This window comes from Malus domestica, chromosome 17 (genome assembly GCF_042453785.1).
Source record: "Malus domestica chromosome 17, GDT2T_hap1".
Lineage (NCBI taxonomy): Eukaryota > Viridiplantae > Streptophyta > Magnoliopsida > Rosales > Rosaceae > Malus > Malus domestica.
The window spans coordinates 110,723-133,496 of NC_091677.1; the positions used below are offsets into that span (position 1 = coordinate 110,723).

Here is a 22,774-nt window from a genome sequence, read left to right on the forward strand (position 1 = left end):
AAAAAGTTGTATCTACCACTAAATCAATTCAACCAAAACATTGGCATGAATATCGAAAGAAAGCTTAAAGCATGCCATCTTCTTCCAGTCATAATTAATTCAGTAAAGATGAGCAAAGCAAACTGTTCCAATCTTTCTTTATGAGAACTAAATACAAGAAAGGAAGCTTGAAGTGCTTGAAAACCTACCATTCAACAATTATTAGTTTACCAATTTATGAGTGATATATCTCAAAATTCTCCAGTGCAAGGTTAGAACCGACCTCCATCAGGATCTCATATGCGATGCATATATGAACCTCCTTATTTGGCTTTGCTGATCAACTCAAATTCTCCGGTGCATGGTTAGAACAAAATGACTATTTCAATTGAACCAAAACATTAATATGAACATTGAAATAGAAAACGTTAAGCACCATGGTAATTCCAATTATACAATTCCATGAACTAATGAACCAACTATTTTAATCTTCCTTTATTATAGTTAATTCAATATCATCATTTAGTGCTTCAATTAGAAAAGCCCACATTTGGAATTGAAGGGTGGTGGCAGTGGAAGAAAACTTGAACTCAACTGGCACCACTCGCAGAAACAGATTATCCAATTATGTAATTGTTTAATTTAACTGATAATTTCGGTCTCTAAGACCAAATAGGAATTGATGTAAAACATGTGCCGTGCATATCATACTAATATGCCAAGTATATACAATTATATGCAGAACCGTACTATGCAGTTTTCAAGCAGGTCCAACATGGTGATGTTGCCGAATGCAATCACAATTTGGATTTAAAAAACCGCAGTCCAAAAGAAAAGATATTATATAATCAAACTTCAAACCTAATAGGTTTTAATCATATAACCAGTGGCTCTGATACCAATTGTGAGCCTTATAAGGTTATACAATTAAAACACAATCGAATGAGTGACTGACCTGATTCCAACGGCGGCCATGGAAGTCGAACACGAAAACAGGCAGGGCACGGCAACACCAAGATCTTCTATAAACTCCTAGCCGAATACAACTACTTTATGGGAAGCATTATGTTGTGTGTTCTAGGGCTTATAGGGACCGGTGTTTTTATATAGGCTAAAAGCTAGGGTTTCCATCCATAAAGGAAACCTAAACTTACTTTATTAGCCTCCAAGTCAAGTATCATAATCATATTCAATTAAGGATTACATCAATCCTATTTCCAATATAAGACACCTTATATAGGACTGATATCTTTAAGAGATCAAATCACAATTAACATTATTCTCCAATATTACATTCCTATTACATGTAGTAGACCACTTAAAGGTTGATTTATATTGGATAAATCCAACACTATATACTCTTTCGTCAACTCCCCTCCTCATCGACATTTTTCTCTTCCCTATCGGTTTGAAATGTAGTTTCCGTTTTCATGCATCATTGTTCGAAGTTTTATCCCCTGAAGCTTTTGATGTTAAATCCCGCTTGTTTGATAATAAAAGTAAAAATACTAATTCAAATCGAAGAGTAATACAAGAATATTTTCCATTCCCATATCTATTTAAAAATTGTACCAGAATGATTGGGATATATAGTTCACATAAATTAATAGATACAGAAAAATCAAACTCAAGAACAAGAAAGAGAGAAGGACAGTAGCAGTGGTCACGAACGTTCGGCATTGGTTCGCTAGAAAAAAATAGAGAGCGTGTAGAGAGATAAAAAGAAAAACACATAAGAAAATACAAAGTGAAAACAATAAGAAATTTGATATATGTGGTACGCCACACCCATTCATCACATTGATCATCTTTGATCTTTAATCATCAAGGCACTACATATAAAATCAATCCACAATCATCTTTGTTCAGCATCGATCACAACATCTAGGGCTACTCAGAAATTGTATTTAGAAAGAAATAATAATAATAATAATAATAATAATCCCATATAACAAGAGCAAGAGTAGGAGGAGAATAATTCATTAATTAAATACAAGAAGACTGTTTTCATAATTGCAAGCAATATGCCAATATCCACAAGTGTTCCATCTAGAATAATGCGTTGTATTTGATACCAATAAATAGAAGAATCTGAAGAGACGACGATAGAGCTGTGGCCGCCAGGCTTCCACGAGAGAGCAACGAAAAGGCATCGTTTGCAGAATTTGGAACTGAGTTCCTGGAATTACTAGGAGCACGACTAGGAGGAGAACCTGCTGAGAGAGAGAGAGAGAGTAATTAACTAGATGATGGTGAGGAGAGGACAAACAGATAATTAACGAGAATTAATTTATTTTACTATGGACATGATTCATTAAGAGTAAGACAATGCTGGTAATTAGTGCGATGAATGAATCTTACTTGAAAGGCAGGCGAGCGGGTTGACACGTTCACCACATCTTCCAGGCAACTGCTGAGCCTCGTTGATATCGATGCCGGCTTGCTCAGCTTGATTGGTGGCCCGGTTGCTGATCATACTACACAAACATTGTGGATTAGACTTTATCATCGATTTGAGAGGATCGCAACAATTGTCGGGCGGGTGACGGGTTCCATTCAGGTAGTTGAGGCAAGGAGCAAGCTGACTGAGGCAAGACGTGTCTCCTTGAGCAGAAGCCACCATTAACATTCCTTCCTGCGCCATGATGCCGGCAAAAGCTAGTATTACTAGTGCATTGTTTTGGTACTTAGCCATTTTCCAAAGTTTCCTTGAGAACGCAGTTGTTTCTTGTGTTGTTAATTTGTATGATGTTTCTGTTAACAGCTAATGCATATGTGTGTGTATATATACATATAGCAGCAGCACATCACACATGAATGAGATGACTTGAGGTGAGGATGGGTTTGGGTTAATTCAGTTGGTTATCCAACTTCTGGTTGCCTAATTGACTAATAGTCTAATAATTAAAGTCACTGTCGCAAGTAGGAGGAAGGCGGTGGTGCTGGTAACTGGCTCATTACATTTTATAGCTGATATAGATAAATAGGTGAAGCTACTTTCCCTCCCAACTCCCAAAGTTCCAAGGAATTTCAAACGTACAGAAATCAATCCCCAATGTTGTTGTTCTTGTTCTTGTTCTTATTATTATTATTACTAGAATATGGGCACACACAAAGAGTGTGAGAAAATTTTTTATTTTTGTTTTTGAAATAGAAGGAGAGAGGAAGAGAGTGATAAAGAATGTGGGAGTGGGAAATTTTTTTTTTATTTTTTTGAATGAGAGATATGTTATGATTACATATAGGTGAGACTTTGAAAAAAAAAAGCAAAATTTGGTTGTGTGAAATTACATTTATGCCCTATATTTCTTATTCATGTTCCGTTTTAATTAGAGGATTAAACTGGTAATTTAATAGAGTTTTGGTTGACAATGAGTGTTTTATTAATTAGTAGAGATTATTCACCTTATTAATTGATTTGCCCCTGAATTTGCATTTAGTCTTGCTTTACCTCTGAAATTGGTTTTATCTCACTTTGTCCCATAAAACTGCCATTTTCGTCTCACTTATTCCTAGTTCACCTCATGTCACTTCCCGATCCAAGCCCCTATCACATTATGGGCTCGACTCCGAACTCATACGAGAACTTCCCAGTGGGTCACCCATCCTGGGATTGCTCTCGCGCGAACTCGCTTAACTTCGGAGTTCCTACAGAACTTGAAGCCAGTGAGCTCCCAAAAGGCCTCGTGCTAAGTAGAGATGAGAATATACATATAAGGCTTACATGATCCACTCCCCTGGCGATGTGGGATGTTACAATCCACCCCCCTTAGGGGCCCGACGTCTTTGTCGGCACACTTCCGGCCAGAGATTGGCTCTGATACCAAATTATCACATTCCAGCCTGAGCCCCCACCACATCCTGGGCTCAACTTCGCCGTATCACGATATTGTCCGTTTTGGGCCCTGACCACACCATAACGGTTTTGTTTCTGGGAACTCACACAAGAACTTCCCAATGGGTCACCCATCATGGGATTGCTTTCGCGCGAACTCGCTTAACTTCAGAATTCCGATGGAACCCGAAGCTAGTGAGCTCCCAAAAGGTCTCGTGCTAAGTGGAGATGGGAATATACACATAAGGCTTACATGATCCACTCCCCTGGGCGATGTGAGATGTTACACCTCATTTTCATCTATTTTATTAAATAAACATTAAATTAAAGGGTAGTATAGAATTTTACTTTTGACACTGTTCTTTCCCTCCAAATTGGCTGCTAAACAATCCCAAATCCATTTTTGATACTCTAATTAAAACCTATGTTTGTTTCTCTTGCATATTGGTGTGGAGTAGAAGTTGCAGCTGTTGGAAAAAGCAAATAATGAGTTTGTGTTTCAAAATCTAATTCAAGCTAGTCATTGAATCCAACGGTTGCAACTCAACTACGCATCAATCCGCAAGAGAGAGACGAAAGTTTGAATTAGAGTTGTTGAAAAATGGAATTGGAATTGAAATTGTTTTAGCAAGTTAACGGCAAAGAATTGTGTAAAAAATAAAATGCCCATACCACCTCTAATTTAACATTTATTTGACAGAATGGGTGAAAATGGATTGAATTGAGACTAAATGAGACAAAAATGGAATTTAAAGTGAGACAAACAGTTTTAAGGGGTAAAATGAGATTAAAAGACAGTTTCAAGGGGCAAATAAATTACTAAGCCTTATTATCTATTATCTATATATATAAAGGGAGAAGGCCAGTTTGGTGAAACATTCAAAATGCCAAGAATGCCCTCACTTCATATGCAAAATACCAAAAACTAACTGTCTAAAAAATAGGGTTAAAAACGTAATAATACGGAATTCTCAACGATAATAATTCACAACCATTGGATAAGACACTCACACTTTAAATTCATTTTCACCCTTTAGATCAATTATTCCACAACTGCTACATCACATCCTATTTGAAGAAACACTCCAGATGGAAAGAGGGAAACCATCTATTGCACGTTCAGAGCAGCAGTTGCAGCGGTTGACAGACCGGACATGGAACCGCCATTTATCACACGTTCTCGATTCCCACAGAACATACAAAAGGGAAAATTGGATGAATTTCTCAAACTCACTTTTGTCTTCCGTACAAAACCCCCTCCTCCATGCCTTTTCTGTATGATTTCTTCATCTGCAACTGGCAATCCGGAAAATAAACGCTAGGATTCACACAAATCGGTGAGTATTTCCCCCTCTTTATTCAATTTCCGTTTTGTTGTTGTCCCATCGTTTGCACATTGTTTTTTCTATTTTTTCGTTTGGTGGCCTTAGGTACCTTCCATTACTCTCTCTCTCTCTCTCTCTCTCTCTCTCTCTCAAACATTGCACTGAGGAAGAATACTCACTCTCATATTTTCTGTGCTTTCCTTGGTTTTTTGGGTTTGTTCAAGTTTTTAATGGGTTTTGAGTTTATTGTAGTCAATTTTGGGTTTTGTAGAGTCGGAAAATCGAATACTAAGAAGCAGAGAAAGAGATCAGTGAAGAAAAGGCAAGCAAAAGTAAAAGGTAAAAAACGTGAATTATTTTTTATTATTCTCATTTTCCAAAAAACAATTTTTTGATATTTTATAATTACTGTTTGGTTGCTGGGAAAATTGGGTTACTGGGTAGCAAATAAATTTGATTGTTTTGGACTTATTGGGTCCCACCCACATTGAGAGAAATGCGCCTTCCATCTGTGGTTTTGGAGTAGTTGCATGAAGTAAATTTAATTACATTGTGTCTACTGGATGGCTAAGAAATTTTTAGAAGTTGATATCTTTTTGTTGTGTTAAATACTTAAAACTATGTCAACATTATTTTCTTTTTTGGTGTTAAACAATCCCAAATCCATTTTTGATACTCTAATTAAAACCTATGTTTGTTTCTCTTGCATATTGGTGTGGAGTAGAAGTTGCAGCTGTTGGAAAAAGCAAATAATGAGTTTGTGTTTCAAAATCTAATTCAAGCTAGTCATTGAATCCAACGGTTGCAACTCAACTACGCATCAATCCGCAAGAGAGAGACGAAAGTTTGAATTAGAGTTGCCGAAAAATGGAATTGGAATTGAAATTGTTTTAGCAAGTTAACGGCAAAGAATTGTATAAATAATAAAATGCCCATACCACCTCTAATTTAACATTTATTTGACAGAATGGGTGAAAATGGATTGAATTGAGACTAAATGAGACGAAAATGGATTTAAAGTGAGAAAAACAGTTTTAAGGGGTAAAATGAGATTAAAAGACAGTTTCAAGGGGCAAATAAATTACTAAGCCTTATTATATTATTATAATATGCATGCGCTGGCACCTGGCAGTAACATATACCATAAAAGACAGTTTCAAGGGGCAAATAAATTACTAAGCCTTTCTAATTTATGATTAATTCTACAAAAATAAAGTTGAAACTTGAAAACCCACCCCAGGCGCCAAGTGGTGTTGCAGTTGCTTACCAAATAAAAACGACGACAGCAATTCCAATAAATTGAAACAAAAGCAAAGCGCAGATATGTACCCCCCTACCCCTTCGATTATTTGTCCTTATTCCCCCTCGCCTAGGAGCAATAACATCTATTCCATCAGACATAGTATATCATCCCAACTTCGATAAGACTGATGTGAGGAATGTTAAGCGCCACGGCAGGGCCCCTGCAGTTCTTCCTAAGAAAAGAATACCCCATATCAATCACAAGCTTCTTCAGAAAGGATGACGACCTCCTCGCCTTCACATATGAATGCCCCATTATATACGCAACCCCTGTTTCCCTGGCCTGGATTAAATCCATCAGCTCTTCCCTTACTGCAGGATCCATACCCACATTTGACGGCACCTGAAACCTCACTTGGTGCCTCCTCATTTGTGGGTTCTCATCATCATACACTGATCCCATACTCCGCAGGGCCAAAGATTTGCTGCTTTGGATGGAGTCCCCCACACCAGAACCCTCTTGTTCACTAGCTATCAAGCTCAAACTTGATTGCACTGTCCTCGTGCTTATAACCGCCATCCTTCCATCAAATGATGTGTTCTCTGGGCTTGAGAATTGTGGTTCCCCCGCTTCCATCTGGATGAACTCTGCTATACTCTGTATGAGCAGGTCCTCAAAGTCCCCATCATCCCGTTGGATGTCTTTGTACCCATACCTCACAATGCACCTATACATACGATAAGGTCTTGGACATATCCGGCCAATCAGAAATCGTTCCTCAGGTGAAACCCATGGCACCTGAACTGATTTTACACAAACAAAAACCAACACCTTGTGGAATGCAGGAAGATTTGTTACAAAGTGAGAGAATATTGCAGGAACTCCTGTTGCCAACTCTGAGTATATGAGACCTATCCCAGGCACCCGGACTATACCAAGGCTCGGGCCAAGACCAAGTAGCCATTTTAACGAGACTTTGTTGTGAAGATCATAGTTATACTTCTTCCGTGTACCATAATGCCAGACATACATAACAATCATAAAGATGAACGAGAGAACAAAAGGGACCCATCCTCCCTGAGGTACTTTAATGAGTGCTGCTGATAAGTACACTCCCTCAATGAACCAGAAAAAAATCAGAAAAATCGCAGCCAGAACCACACTTTTCTGCCAAACAAAGATTATTACCAGTGCCATAAGGAATGTCGTGATAAACATAACCATCATGCAAGCAAGTCCTGAGAACCAAAAGTGAACAATTTGTCATCCTCACTTAATTGTTTAAGGGGCAGATAAGGAGGTGGGGATACAAAGAAATAACATACCATAAGCATTTCCGATCAAAGTAGTGTCTTGAAATCCAATGGTTATGGCAAGAGTAAGGATCATAAGGATCCAGTTAATTTCTGGAATGTAGATCTGCCCGCATATATGCTTTGAGGTGTGGACAACTTTGACTCGGGGGAAACAACCAAGGGCATGACATTGCTTGATGATTGAGAAAGTAGCAGTTATAACAGCCTGGCTTCCAACAATTGATGCTAGGGTAGCAATAACAAAGACGGGCCAAAATACAGGAACTTGCGGATATGGGAGGACAGAGAGCAAAGTTACCAACACTGATTTAGAACAAAATTCTGGAAAGCAATATTGATAAATGTCAGGATGAACTAACCAGGTATGGAGTCATAGAAACTGTAACGAATGGAGCCAGGATGTTTAGACATGAAAGCAGCTTGACCCATGTATTGTACTACCAAACAAGGATATATAGCAAATGCAAACGCAAGCTGCACAAGCAAGAGCAAAAAAAAAAAAAAATATTCTCACTTTTGAAATTTCACAGTCCATATCATAATGATCAGGGCGTACAAAGCTAGAGTGGGTAGAGCAAACAAACCACATATTTTTTTTATAAAAATAAAAAGGTTATCATAAGATAAATAATAAACTTACTCTTATCGATAAGGCAGTGAAATGACCAAGATCTGCAAACATAGCTTCAGTACCTGATAAACATGCAGATGCCTAAAAGTTAGTTTACTTAAAATAGCAAGCATGCAGGAGCAAATCTTGAAATTAACGGCGTTGATAACTTCTTATTACTGCAGGGCTACGATAAAACTGCCAAAGAGGTTTCATATAGATAGTTACACCAGTACGATAACTTCTTGTTACTGCAGGGCTAAGATAACTCTCCCAAAGAGGTCTCGTATAGATAGTTACACCAGTACAACAACCAGTAAATATATTATTTATATGTAAAAAATTTCCATCAATTTTCGAATTCAGCGTACCAGTTATTGAGAGAAGAATCCCACCAAGAGAAATCCAACCATCTTTACCAGTCTCATGGAAAAACTTGATAATATAATGGGGCGACAATGCATGAACAATATCTGGGTTCCACTGTATTGTGTTGTACAGCCCAATGGAAAATATCGATATCAACCAGATTATTACAATAGGTGCAAACAAAAATGCTACCCTGTGGGTGCCACAATGCTGCAAAGCAAACAGGCCAACCAATATGACACATGCCAGCAAGAGGAGTTCACCTAGTATCAAAAGCAAAGCCAATTATATGATACACAGAGAAGTATAGAATAGGCATCATGAATTTCAAACTCGTTTATAAAAAAGATATAAGAAAAAACTGAAAGTGAAAAAGAAATGCTCAAAGATATAGAACAGGCATCATGAATTACCATCAGTTAATTTCTCTTCTGTAACTTGTAACCCTGATACCGCTGATAAAACTGCACGTGAAAAAGAAACGCTCAAAGATTTAACTCCTTAATCAAGGGAAGTGTGAAAACATTATTATAGAAACAAATATTAAAAATCAACAATCTGGGTTTGCCTAGACAAAATATTTTATTAGGTAGAGCTTACTGAAAACTTATCAGCATTTGAGCATAAAACAATCAACATATCAACAAATAACAGAAAGACTGACAGACATTGTATTATTAAGTGGCTCTACTAAATGAATGGTAGGAATATATTCAGAAGTGTATTGGATGCGGCGAATTGTACATGTATACATCTTCCTCGTGTTTACAGGGATTGGAGCCCCAATTTTATTGGATATTCCCTAAGGGGCAAGACAACTTAGTAATGTTATCATAAGTTTTTTGTTCTTTTTTCTCATCTGTCTCAGGGTTCTGAAATGGGTGATTTACTAACATTAGATGAATATAGACTGTATTCAACACCAACAATTATTCTACAACTTAGTACCGTACCTGAAATTGCTGGAGTGAGCACGCCATCTCCTATGACCATGCAAGTGCCGAACAATACCACCACTAGTAGGGCCGTCCGTAACCTTTTATGCTTCTCCAAAAATCTCTTTAATGGGGAAGAGCTTACAACCTGTGATGAAGGACCGTATTTGTAAGCTGAAAGCTCCTCATCAGCTGCTTGCTGGTTGGGAAGTAAACTAAACTTTGCATGGCGGCAAAGCAGCGAGTAAAGCGCAAAAGTCCCACCTGAGACGAATTAGAATAAATATTGACCCTTTGGAGACCCAATAAGAACAAGTATGAGATGTCACACAAAGGATGTATTCAAGTGTCACCACACCTTCACCATTATCGTCAGCACTCAATAGGATAAAGACGTACTTGAGCAAGGGTACCAGTGTAATGGTCCAGAAGATTAAAGAAAATGCACCAAATATCACTTCCTCAGAGTTATGGTTGTGCAGATTCCCTGTGAATGTGCTAGTATAAACATAGAGAGGAGAAGTACTAAGGTCCCCATAAACCACGCCAAGGCTTTGATATGCAAGTATGAGATTTCTGGAGAGATTCACCCATGAAAGCTGCAAAGCAACAAGTGGTTAATTGGTTACACTAGTCGGTAAGTAACAGATGAATCACATTCAGCCCAGGGCATAGGAGAAAGAATCCATATCTAAAATGATTACAAGCCAAAATCCTTAACTAGAGAACACAAACTATACTTATATGCCAACTAGTTGATATGGAAGTGATTGAATGAGGCATTCCATTACTTCTCGTCGTTTTCAAACTCAATTATTTATATATTTGGGCCTAGGTATCCTCTGACAAGAACGTAAAGCCACTCAATGAGTGCTGGTACAAGCACACAACAAATCCTCCTGAGGAAATAACGATTTAAAATATAAACCACACTGCACTAGTTGGGAAAAACCGGCTTCTTCTTTAAGGCGAAAAGTGCGAGACAAGATTGAGAATTTGTAATTTGTATTTAAGATCTCCAAATTACAACTAGTTAACAGAATCTCATTTGCTACTTAGTGGTTACACATACATGAGGATCGACCAGTGCTCAAATGAATTGAATTGAATTGAATTGAAATGAAATGAAATAGGTAAGGATTTGGGCGAGTGTGGAAAGGATAGATATTAGACAGACAGAAACCAAATCAATCCAAACAGCAGCAGAGAATCAATGAATGAATGCAAAAGTAATAAGAAAGAATGAATGAATAGGGAAAAGAAAGCATCAGCAGCAAGTACCTGACTAGGAGGAGGAGGAGGATTCCGGGAGGGCGTCGAAATTGCAGAGTCCGGCTCCATCGCCGCCTAATCCTAAATTCCTAATCCTAATCTGAAGAGGCTATGCTAGGCTTCTTCTTCTACAAAACAACTAGCTATAAGCTGTCCATCTCAATCTCCTTGGAGGCTCTCAACACCTCATCACCTCATCTCATCATCACCTCTACTCTGCGTCCGTCTGTCTGCCTGTCTGTAACTAAACGCTTAAAACTGAGCACCTTTATATTTATATTATAAGAAGAAGAAAGAATGATAGAAAGCATTTGATTTTTCAGATTTTTAGATTAGGTTACAAGGACTCTACTCTGGTCGTTTAGCTTGGTATGATTGAAATTATATCAACTAATTATAAAGCTTAAAAATTTTGGCATCCCTTCCTTGCCACCTAAATGATAAATCCCTAATTCCTGAAATAATTACGACGAGTGGAGGGAGGGAGGGAAGGGATTTTGCCATTTGCTCTCATCTGGGGCGGGGAGGCATATTTCTCTTCTTTCGCTTCCCTCCTGAATCCCCCCACTCTCTCTGCGCCACCTGTCTGTCACTCTGAAAGTCAGTCTATTTCCACGCGTGTCCAATGCGTGTGTGTCTATTTCCTTCCTAATAAAATAAATCTAACTCGTCACTATTACGGTTTAGTGGTATTTCTTCTTATTTGTAAGTGAAAGATTTTAAGTTCAATTTTTACTAAATGCGAATTTGAACCATATTATTACTAACTCATTGTGAGGCTAAGTTCACCCTCTCTTTCTTGGTGTAGATGCTATCATTAGTTAAAAAAATAATAATCCCACTCATCAACAAGAAATTTTGAATATTTTCAACCAACTTTATTAAGATTATGGGTATGCTTTGTTCAAAAAAAAAAAATTCCCACTCATCAACAAGAAATTTTGAATATTTTCAATCAACTTTATTAAGATTATGGGTATGCTAGATCATGGTTTCAGCACATTGAAAAATTCCTTCATGGAAAGTAGTTGGGGATTGGGCCAAATAGCAAATGAGGGGGGCATCATGATGCAGCTGATGGTTTATCGTTGTGGACTCTTTTCCCGTTTCGCTAGACTAATGGGCTGAAGATCGATGACCCAATTAAATTTACACAAAAATCCCTCCTCCAGTCATGTTTCCTCTCCTCAGTGGCTTATTTGCCTCATTCGTTCTAAATTTCAAAAAAAATCAGTCAGAACTCAGAACCCTTAACCAAAAATAAAAAATAAAAAATCAGAACGCTACCGTATGTATAAGTGAATCTTGGAATTTGGAGTGGAGATAAATAAAAAGTTAAAACTTTCTGCTGATATTTTATCTTTGCATCAATTTGCATATGCATCTCTATTTATTTATTTATTAATAAGAAAGAAACATTTAAAAGTTACACTATCATGACAATGTATATGACATTTGATCGATGGAGAAAGTTTCATCAAACAATTTGGCTTTTGCTTTTCCATTTAGTCAGGGTCACTACTAGGCCGAGAAATTGAACATCACATATGCCAATTTGCCTATTTAATTGGCAGCAGCATATATACATATATGTTTGATCGATAGTCATATGCATGCGGCATGCCATCAATGGCAACCCCCGCTTGTCCTTGAGAGCCAAGTGCCATGACAATGAACTGATATCACCAGTTGACTAGCACTAGCACTTGAAGAAGAAGAAGCTGGCTTTATGTAGCAGTTTGACGACACTATTTTACATTCAGCCATCACATGTTCCGCATCTGACAACGGCAGCAGCGGCGGCTGCAGGGTAGAATCCGAAGGTGGCAGCTCCCCTCCTAATTTCATCTCATCTTCTGATCCCATCATCATCTCCACAACTTTCACTTTTCCATCCTCATCATCAATATTATCATTATCATCACAAACTGACAGTACTAGTCCTCCTCCCATGACTCTCAGAAACTGCTCCAACGCTTTGCGCATCCATTCATACCGGCACACCCTAAATGCCTCCTTTATGCTTAGCTGTATCCATACACATTAATTAATTAATTAGCTAATTAATCTCTCCCACTCCCAATGGTTCATGAGTACTAGCATAGAAGAAATACCATTTAATTAATATCTACTTTGATTAGTACTAATGAATTACCCATTTCCTGTCACGGTTTTGGTGTTCTGGCCAGGTATCAAGCTCTTGAGTGACCTCTAATGCAAACATATATCCTCTGCATCCTCCTTCCAGGCTGAGGCTGCACATCTCCTCTCTGCTTTTGCTTCTGAACTCCCATACTCCCAGCGGAGTTTCCTGATCGAGAGAACAAATAATTAAACAAACAAACTATACATATTGTTGGTGATTATCACACGAACATTGGCCAAGCTCAAGCTTAATTAAATAACTTCCTAATAATCAATTAATGGATCTAAGTACATACTCTTAGATTTCCTTTGACCCCTGCTTCCTCAAAGGCTTCCCGACAAGCAGCTTCTAAAACAGTTTCATCATCCTCCCATCCACCCTACTTAAGACACAGACACACACACATTTGAAGTTCATTAATTAAACGAAAAAAATTCAGCAAATCATGAATTAATAGTGATATTAATTTGGAAAAATTAATTAATTAATAAGGTATATATTAAGATGATGTATGTATACTTTTGGGAAGACTCTGTCATGGCGGTCTGGTGAAGAAACCATAAGAACTTGTATCTTGTTCTCAATATCACCACTCTCATCATCATCTTCATAGTTTTCTGTTATCCGGTAAGGAATGCATCTGTTGCAACACGTACAATTACAACCTAGCTTTATGAGTAATACATTATATGAAAAATTAGTATTCAATCCCTAGTTTCTGAAACCTTATCAGTTTTTAGATTTTGATTAAAGTCCATAACATTAAATTATTAATGAACTACATGTCAGTTACATAATTTTTAAAAATAAAAATTAGTAATTGATTTAGGTTTTTAATACTCACACCCTTATTAAACTCCTAATTAATTTTCAATTCAAAACATTTCCAAAATATAAAAAAATAAATTTACAATAAGTTATTACCCATTAATTTTTTATAAAAAAAATTTCAATGTTTTAATCTTATATGCACCCATTCGTATAAAATTTCAATTTTTTCTAATTAAATTTAAATATACCGATTTGTTATATGTCAAATGTACCCTTTTTGAAAAATAAAATGTACCCATTTTTTTATATAAAATTCATTCAATCTTTTTTTCTAATCCATTTTTTAAACTTATATGAGTAATTTCTATTCCGTTGATTTGAGAATGTATCCATGTTAAGTTTAATAGAAGAAATTTAATAATGTTATGAATATCTTTTTTGTTTTTGTTTGTGTTTTTGAAAAATGTACCCATGTTTCGGTACAATAATTTTTTGGTTAGGTTTGATGAACGTACCCATGTATATATATACATAATCTATTGGAGAGTATAATTTATCTTTAATATTTTTAATTCTATAAATTATGGGTTTTATTTAAAATCTCATTTATATAAATAACTACAAATTTCATTTTTAATTTAAAAATATAATAACCTACATAGAAATACATTATTACATTAATGTCAGGGACTTCAATCAAAAATTAAAAACCGCAAATGTTTCCGTCAAAGAACATTGGTAGTTAAGGACTATATCCAAAGTCTCCCTATATTATATACAGTCTGATATATAGTAATTAAAGTACAATATATATATATATATTATATGACATTATATATCCATTATATAAATATCCAGAGCGAATTACATCTTTTAAATTTACGGTATAATATTTCTCATTGAGAGGCAAGGCAGGCAGCACACAACAATGTGTCTTTAAATCAGTAGAATCATATATTAATTATCATCCTTCTTTCATATGTAAGTTATCTTTTACATGATTGATTTTAGGGTAATTTTATTAACACCCCACAATCTTATGAAAACACCCCACGCTTTCATTTTTTCACATGAATTTTCTCTTTTACCCCTATTTGAACTAAATTAAAACACTCCACAATCTTACAAAAACAACGACGTCCTCCACTATTCCACCCCAGAAAATCTGGAGCAAAATACCAACCTCTCACCATGGCACCATATCCTCTCTCTCTCTCTCTCTCTCTCTCTCTACAATCCCAAGAAATTGCATGTACTTCTTCTACCCTATTTGGAATTTTGGATGGTTGGTAAAGTTTGGCAACAAGAAATTTGGAGACGAGGTGGGCGAGTTTGAGTGTTGGACGACAGATTTTTGCGACGGAGGTGATGGGGCTGAAGGGTTATCCAATTGGATGAGTTGAGGTGATGGGTTGTTACCAACTGCATGGGAGTTGTCGGTCATGCGATGTCAACGACAGAGTTATTCAGAGGTAGTGGCCGTATAAATGAGGTTGTTTGCTGTTGACTTTTGTACGAGGGTGGGGGTGTATTTAGAAAAATGAGGGACAAAGTTGGAATTTTAGAGGAATATTTTGGATGTGGGGTGTTTTCATAAAAATGTGGGGTGTCAATAAAACAACCCTTGATTTTATTTTCCTAAGTCCCGACCAACATAACTATTGGATGTGAATGTAAATAACATGTGTTGCGCACATGATGTTAGATATGAGTGTAAATGACATGTGTTGTACACATGGGATTAGTAGCTTACTCTCTAAGTCAATGTATTAAAAGAGTTAAAAGGGGCTTTTCCCTCCATGTATTGTAAGAGAATATAGAAATATAATTGCAGAAATTCTTTGAGATTCATAGCTTCTTCTCTAAATATTTCTTCTTCTTCGTATAATTTGTGAGTTGTTCTTGATCTCTTCAGTGTGTTAAGATTGTATCGAAGCTTAGTTGGAGGTCTCCAATATCTCACTTTCACTCGTCCTGATATAGCCTTTTGCAGTTAATACAGTGTGACAATACATGGGTGCTCCAACTGATGTCCACTTTGCCATGGTAAAACGAATCTTGTGATATTTGCAAGGTACATTTCACTGTGGATTGACATACATTTCTAGTGGATCTTTATTTTTAAATGCTTATAGTGATTATGATTGGGCGATTGATTTAAACACTAGACGTTCTATTACTGGTTATGTGGTGTTCTTAGGAAATAATCCAATCTCTTGGCAATCAAAGAAGTAGTCTTCTGTTTCTAGGAGTTCCACAGAAGCTGAATATCGTGCCTTAGCTCATACAATTGCAAACATTGCTTGGATCAGGTTACTTCTTAAAGATTTACATGTGTTTTTGCATTCTCCTCCAGTCATTTACTGTGACAATCAGTCTACAATTGCTATCAGCTTGAATCCTGTCCAGCATTCCAGGATTAAACATTTAGAAACTGACTTTTATTTTGTTCGTGAAAGGGTGCAAAAAGGAAACTTGTCAGTTCAGTACTTGTGTACTAAAGATCAAATTGCAGATGTTCTCACAAAGGGCTTGCTCGGACCTGATTTTTTAAGGGACTGTTTCAATCTTAAGTTGGGTTACTCGACTTAAGATTGAAAGGGGGTATTGGATGTGAATGTAAATAATGTGTTGTGTACATGATGTTAGATAAGAGTGTAAATGACATGTGTTGTGCACATGGGATTGGTAACTTACTTTCTAAGTCAATGTATTAGAAGAGTTAAAGGGACTTTTTCCTCCATGTATTGTAAGAGAATATAGAAATATAATTGCAGAAATTATTTGAGATTCATAGCTTCTTCTCTAAACCTTTATTCTTCTTCGTATAATTTGTGAGTTGTTCTTGATCTCTTTAGTGTGTTAAGACAGCACATGCCATTTACACTCCTATCTAACATCATGTGCACAACACATGTTATTTACATTCACATCCAATAATAACATTATCTCTCTTTAAAAAAATTAGATAAATTTAATTATAATCAAGCTAATCCATCCTTTCAACATCATCTTCGTCAATAAATTAAATTGAAAGACCGTTTGTGGAAGATACTTAATGGCTGGAGAGGAAGCTTATTGAGTAGTGCAGGGAAGGAGATCTTGATAAAAACCATAGCACAAGCAGTGCCGTTGTATATTATGCAGACGTTCTTACTACGTAAAACTTTGTGTCAAGAATTAACTCAAATGGTTGCAAAATTGCATGAACTCGGCAAAAGAAGAATTCATTAGGTAAATTGGCGTCGAATGTGTAAGCCTAAAAGTGAGGGGGGATTGGGTTTTAAAGACATATATGCATTTACTCTTGCTTTACTTGCAAAGCAAGGGTGACGATTTATTCAACAACCTAATTCCCTTGCTGCGCGTGTGTTCAAAGCTCACTACTTCCCTAACTTTAGATTTTATGTAAGCTCCGGTGAAGGCAAACGCTTCGTATTGTTGGAAAAGCTTGGAGGAAGCTCGAGTTATCATTCGACGGGGATCCCGATGGAGGGTAGGCGATGAAGCAAGCATCAAAATCTGGGGGGATAGCCTGGGTGCCTCGTGAAATTTTTTTCAAGGTGTTGAGTCCTGTTCCTTTTTGGGTGGAGCTCAGTACTACCATGGACAAGCTAATGGTGGAGGAGGGGTGTATTAAATGGAATGAAAGATATTGTTTGGGTTAAAACTTGAACTTTGGGCTCAAAAGGGAGTCGGCCCAAAAGAAGGACTAGAAGGAAAGGGGCCCGAAGCCCAGCCAAAGCCCAGAAAGCAGAAAAGGGCTTTTTCCCAACTAGGTGCAGATCATTTGCACCACTTATTCACCTACCTAGAGACCAAGTGGTGTAGACCAGCCAGCTAATCAGCCCAAAAGCACTTTACAGTGGCAGTACAAGTAAAAAGCTGATGAGTCATTGCCTTTCAAGCTGCATTCGGGCAAGGTTAAAGCTACAGAAGGCCAAGCCAAACTGTCTATAAAAGAAGAAAGAGAAATCAAAGATGAGGACACTCAAACAAACAAACAAATACAAGCACAAACTCTGCTCAAGCCAGATTTTCTTTCAACGAAGCTGTAGTTAGCACAAGCCTTCATCCATTTCGGGATCAACCCTCACCCAAAGCCTTTGTAAAAGCTCTGCTACCTTGTATAAATCCTACTGTAGTATCGATTTCCTTCTGTAAACTCATCTCTTTACCCCTCTTTCTAAAGCTCTCAAGCCCCTCTATAAATCCCAAAGATAGGAAGTTGCAAGACGACCAATCTTGCCCGACCCTCTTTGTTTTTTGTCTTTTCATTCATAAGTCTAATAATATGTTGTATACTTCCATTTGTATCCAAGTTAGTTCTATCAAGTTGATGATTAAAAGACTCATCAGTGCTTGAATCCGAGTGGAATATGTAGTCACAACTTAAATCAGATCTAAGTTCTAAACCCTCGGGCATGTAAGATTGATCATTCAAAAGTCCTTGGTCTCAAGGCATAAAAAAGAACTTTATGTGGACTTAACCCATCCACGACAGTCTTTGATAACAAGAAGTCAGAAATTACTTGGGACGCAAGTAATCGACCTATTTCCTAGTTTTATTTCTGTTATATTATGATTATCGTAGAACGTTTGAGTATAGAAGTAATTCTAATGGGAAGCCTCAAGGCCTACACCTAAGGCCCTACAAAAGCACCTATTTGGATGCATTCTGCTCTTCGGGCTCGGGTAATTAGAAGTATAATAGTCATAACACTTCTGCAATCAATGAAATAAACATTATATGTTCGAGTACTGGGTTAGTTATTGATGGGAAGCCTCAAGGCCTACACCTAAGGCCCCACAAAGACATATTTCATAACTAAAACAGCCTCTCAGGTATATATACAATTAAAACTCAACATCTGTTTTACATCTACCATGCTATAGATGGCAGTGGCAAGCCTGAACACCTAAAAGTTAATCTTGATTGTGAGCCTCAATGCCTACACCTAAGGCTCTACAAATGCACCTTTCAAAGTTAACCATGTCCTTCTCTTTCAGCCTTGCCCGACAAGATTTGCCCGACAAGCCCGACAGAAAGCATCAGCCGGCGCCAACCTCTCGGGGAGCTGTGTGCTCGTCGGCTAGGAAACATCCCCAACAGAAATTCTAGCCACGAACAAATATTCTTTTTTATGGAGTGGGAAAGCATTGAACCAAGTAGATATCCATTGCAAAGCTCAAGCGTGGCTGCAAGAATACAGGAAATGGCGGGGGTCCAAGAAGAGCAGCAGGGTGTCAACCCCTCACAAGTGGCAGAAACTGATGTATGGTGGCTTAATGCAACTTCGATGGCCTGTGGGATGAGTTAGGAGGACTTGGGGGGATTGGCGTGGTGGTTCGAAATGAGCACGGAGACTTTGTGGCAACCATGGATGCAAGAATGCGGGGAGCCTGCTCGGCTGTTATGGCGGAGATCATTACAACTCGCGCTGCAGTGAGTTTTGTTCACAACTTGGTGGCCTCTCCTATTGAGATGCAAGGTGATGCATCACTGGTCATCAACGCCCTCCAACATAATGCAGCAGCGACATGTAATGGTGCCTTTGGGCACATTTTAAATGATGCTTGACAGATTATGCAATCGTTCCCCCATTGGAAGGTTACGTTTAGTCGACGCGATACGAATAAGGTTGCCCACTGACTTGCGGGAATGGGTTTAATGTTAGATGACCAAGTCTCATGCATGGTTTGAAAAACCTCCAGATGTAATCAGATGAGTGTTTAGCAAACTGTATTATTTAAAGTGTTGTGAGTCTGATAATAGTGCATAAGCGTTAAATGATTTTTAATGTAAAAATGATAGAATTGTATATAATAACAAAAATAGACATGATATTGGCGGTGGTGACGACGACAGTTGTCGCATGGATAGTGGTGCTGATGTTGGTGGTGGTGGTGGTGGCGACAATTGTAGATGTATGGTGATAGTGCCAATATAGTGTATAGTGGTGTGCGGTGGTTAGGGCGCAGAGGTAACGATAGAGGTAGGGTGACAGTAGTGGCGGTGGTAGCGGTTGTGGTGGCATCTGAGTCTAGTTGCTCGCTGTGTAATTCTTAATTTACTAGGGAATTAAGAAATAAGGTCAAGCTTATGTAATAGTTGATGTATGTATATTGTGTAGATAATGCTAGAGAGACCAAAAAATTTAAACCGAATTTGCAAACCAAATGATGTGGTTGTTGATGATTGGATTATTACTTAAACGTTGATTAACGTACTTATTTCCTATTGATGACACATCATTTAGCTTACAAATTTGGTTTAAAATTTTAGTCTCCCTAGCATTACCCGTATTGTGTATATATGTAATTGGGTAATGCTAGGAAAACTAAATTTATAGATAAATTTGGCAAACTAAATGATGGTCACCAATAGGAATGAACACATTTATCAACGGTTAAGTAATAAACTAATCATCAACTTCCATGTAATTTAGTTTCCAAAATTTTGTCAACAAATTTAGTCTCCCTAACATTACCCTATGTAATTATCATTACGATTTTGTGATTTAGAAATTCTTAAAATGGGACAAAAAATATCACTTAAATCCATAAACATAAAGAAATTGAAGCCATAATATATATGCATGCTAAGGCTTTCCTGGCTACTGTTTCTCAAATTAATTTGCATATTGACTAACTTTCTTGTTTTTGTGATGTTGCTTAATCTGTTTTGCAAGTTTAGACTTTTAAGTTTGGTATTAGAGGGATTATATTTCATGTCTCCCCCCCTCTATTTTCCTTATCTTTATTGTTTGCATTTCTAGAAAGGTAAGATTTATGTCCCCCCCCCCGGACTAGGTGTAACTTTTATTTCGTTATCAATAAAATTCCCTCTTACAGTCGAGGTTTAAAAAAAAATTATACATATATATATATGCATGCTAAGGCACACTAATAGTCGTATATTTTGGAGAGATAACGTTCTTAGAACATGGGTCAGTTGGTACATCACGTGTTATAATACAAGTGGATAAAAAAAATTCCAAATGTTCCTTTATTTGTTTTATGACACATAATATATCAGCTCATATTCTGAATACATAAAAAAATTTGACTATATTTTGAAGAAATGGAACGGACAAGTGAGAGATGAAGACAAGTTGGTTCCATCAAAGAAGAAAGTCAATTATCAAGGTATATGCATGCTATTGCCGGTGGTCGATCGGGACATGGGAAAAAGATACCTTTGTATATGCATGCTATTGCCGGTGGTCGGGACATGAGAAAAAGATACTTTTGTTTGTATTTTCTTTTGGTGCTTTACTATATAATTATATTATTATTTCTCAGTAATCAAATTATTTTTACTTCATTACGAAACAAGAGCTTATTCCTACCAAAGGATTTTCAATTTGAAGGCAACCGATCGAGATAAAAGACAATTTAATTAATGGAAAACATGACTGATTAAAACAAGCAACGAAAGGCATGCCAACAGTAAAAATAAAGAATAAGCCAAATATATATGAAGCGAAAATCCCAAATTAAAAGGAAAAGAAAAACATGAAAGTAAGGAATGGAAAGAATGGCGAACATATTACATACCCGGAAACGAGGCGGAAATTGTTGTCATATCGTTGTCGCTGTCGCCCAGTTCGTGCCAGTACGGAAGATGACATGATCGTATATTCTTCTACACAAACAATACTTCAAACCGAAAGCGAAAATTAATTAATTACTTAAAAATGATAAGGTGATTTGAATCTTATTAGGTTAAAAAAAAAAAAAAGAAGCAGCAGCAAAAATCACAATTAAAGACATATAAGTGAGGAGAGGAGGAGAAGATGAATTAATATATTGATTTCGTATGCACTTACGTAATTTTTTTATGGATTATGAGGAAACAGAAACTTTACTAGCCTTGATTCATAACATAATCACAAACTAATTAAACCGATCCCCTCTATCGATCAAGAACATCTTTCTTAATTGATGAGCACGTGAAATCGATCGATCATATATATAAAAGGCCAGCAGCTGCGTGCACTGAGAAGAAAGCTTAATTCAGGGCAGGCTAGCTAGCCTGGAATAGTGCAGCTGGCACAACACTGACGTCCTAAAATCCTGTTAACTCCTTTGATTTCTCCCACTGGTGATGAGGTGATCTCTACCAAGAGGCAGCTGGCCGGGCAAGTTGCCAACTGACTTCTTGTATTCTGTCAGATAAGAGAACAATCTACATTCTACCACAGCAACCAAATAGAAGAAAGAAAAAAATTAGCAGCATTCTTTTCTTTTCTAGGAGATAGATGAGTAGGATTAGAAAGGGAACAATAAAGAATAAATATTGATGGAATAATAAGGTCGAGCGAATTTCAAAGAAAGAGCATAACACAGAGAGAGAGAGAGAGAGAGAGAGAGAGAGAGAGAGAGAGAATGAGGTGAGGGCCAGAGATTTCCGCGGGACCAGAGCAACGGTATCCATTTATAATAAAACCGGAAAAGGATCCTGCCGGATCATGGGTATCTGGGAGATCCTGTGATCATGACCGTTCATCATATATCATACGATCAGTTTTTGTTAGATAGTATTTATATTTAATTTTAAATTTTGTTAGGTATGATAAATGGTCATAATCACGGGATCCTCAGATCCCTAGGAAAATAATCGGAACCGTGCCAAGTTCATTTCCATAACGTCCCCAACTCCCATTAAGTTATTTTATTATTTTTTGTTATACAATTTTATTAAGCTATATGTTATAACTGATGATTAAATTAACTTATATTAATTAAAATTCAGTTTTTGGTAAATATATCCATCCATTTACCAACTTCATTAGCAACTAGCTAGTAGGAGTGGGAGTTGGTTGGATTGATCGGGTTAGACTTCAATCTATTGGCCAATCCAAGAGGCTCGGTTTGGAATTGTTCAAACTTATTGTCACCCAAGAAAAGTGGCAATCCAACGGTTGGGTGGAATCTATGTGTTGGACTTGATTAGTTTCTTTCTTATTT

At 37.1% G+C, this 22,774-nt stretch overlaps 3 protein-coding genes and 1 long non-coding RNA gene across 4 annotated transcripts; 1 reads left to right on the forward strand and 3 right to left on the reverse strand.

The window, feature by feature from the left end:
• Positions 1-2,028: 2,028 nt before the first annotated feature.
• LOC103416933 (non-specific lipid transfer protein GPI-anchored 30) lies at positions 2,029-2,674 on the reverse strand. Its single transcript, XM_008355140.4, has 2 exons — positions 2,341-2,674; positions 2,029-2,192 (listed from the first exon to the last, which is right to left on the reverse strand). Exons 1-2 carry the CDS (start codon positions 2,672-2,674, stop codon positions 2,029-2,031), a joined length of 498 nt encoding a protein of 165 aa, XP_008353362.4.
• Positions 2,675-4,901: 2,227 nt separating this feature from the next.
• Positions 4,902-5,698, forward strand: LOC139193521 (uncharacterized). The gene is made up of 2 exons (XR_011577721.1): positions 4,902-5,151; positions 5,411-5,698. It is a non-coding gene; the product is annotated as an uncharacterized lncRNA (long non-coding RNA).
• Positions 5,699-6,220: 522 nt separating this feature from the next.
• On the reverse strand, positions 6,221-11,450 carry LOC103404126 (potassium transporter 4). The gene is made up of 9 exons (XM_008342984.4): positions 10,894-11,450; positions 9,971-10,211; positions 9,631-9,876; positions 9,091-9,141; positions 8,680-8,940; positions 8,339-8,391; positions 8,058-8,172; positions 7,708-7,962; positions 6,221-7,620 (listed from the first exon to the last, which is right to left on the reverse strand). The coding sequence occupies exons 1-9, from the start codon at positions 10,951-10,953 to the stop codon at positions 6,533-6,535; spliced, it is 2,370 nt and encodes a 789-aa protein (XP_008341206.3). The 5' UTR covers positions 10,954-11,450; the 3' UTR covers positions 6,221-6,532.
• Positions 11,451-12,255: 805 nt separating this feature from the next.
• Positions 12,256-22,216, reverse strand: LOC103404127 (nudix hydrolase 13, mitochondrial-like). The gene is made up of 6 exons (XM_008342985.4): positions 21,634-22,216; positions 21,362-21,463; positions 13,550-13,670; positions 13,326-13,409; positions 13,040-13,195; positions 12,256-12,912 (listed from the first exon to the last, which is right to left on the reverse strand). Exons 2-6 carry the CDS (start codon positions 21,433-21,435, stop codon positions 12,511-12,513), a joined length of 837 nt encoding a protein of 278 aa, XP_008341207.1. The 5' UTR covers positions 21,436-21,463; positions 21,634-22,216; the 3' UTR covers positions 12,256-12,510.
• Between the last annotated feature and the right edge of the window lie 558 nt (positions 22,217-22,774).

What these genes read in the sequence shown, in the direction of transcription:
- LOC103404126 (XM_008342984.4), bottom strand. Translation starts at nt 10,953, where the DNA reads ATGGAGCCGGACTCTGCAATTTCGACGCCCTCCCGGAATCCTCCTCCT. An exon ending in TGCTGACGATAATGGTGAAG is followed by an intron (nt 9,877 to 9,970) that starts GTGTGGTGACAC and finishes AATTCGTCTCAG; the next exon opens with GTGGGACTTTTGCGCTTTAC. An exon ending in GATTCTTCTCTCAATAACTG is followed by an intron (nt 8,392 to 8,679) that starts GTACGCTGAATT and finishes CATGTTTATCAG; the next exon opens with GTACTGAAGCTATGTTTGCA.
- LOC103404127 (XM_008342985.4), bottom strand. Translation starts at nt 21,435, where the DNA reads ATGTCATCTTCCGTACTGGCACGAACTGGGCGACAGCGACAACGATAT. An exon ending in GGGTCAAAGGAAATCTAAGA is followed by an intron (nt 13,196 to 13,325) that starts GTATGTACTTAG and finishes TCTCTCGATCAG; the next exon opens with GAAACTCCGCTGGGAGTATG. An exon ending in AAAACCGTGACAGGAAATGG is followed by an intron (nt 12,913 to 13,039) that starts GTAATTCATTAG and finishes GTATGGATACAG; the next exon opens with CTAAGCATAAAGGAGGCATT.
- LOC103416933 (XM_008355140.4), bottom strand. Translation starts at nt 2,674, where the DNA reads ATGGCTAAGTACCAAAACAATGCACTAGTAATACTAGCTTTTGCCGGC. An exon ending in CCCGCTCGCCTGCCTTTCAA is followed by an intron (nt 2,193 to 2,340) that starts GTAAGATTCATT and finishes CTCTCTCAGCAG; the next exon opens with GTTCTCCTCCTAGTCGTGCT.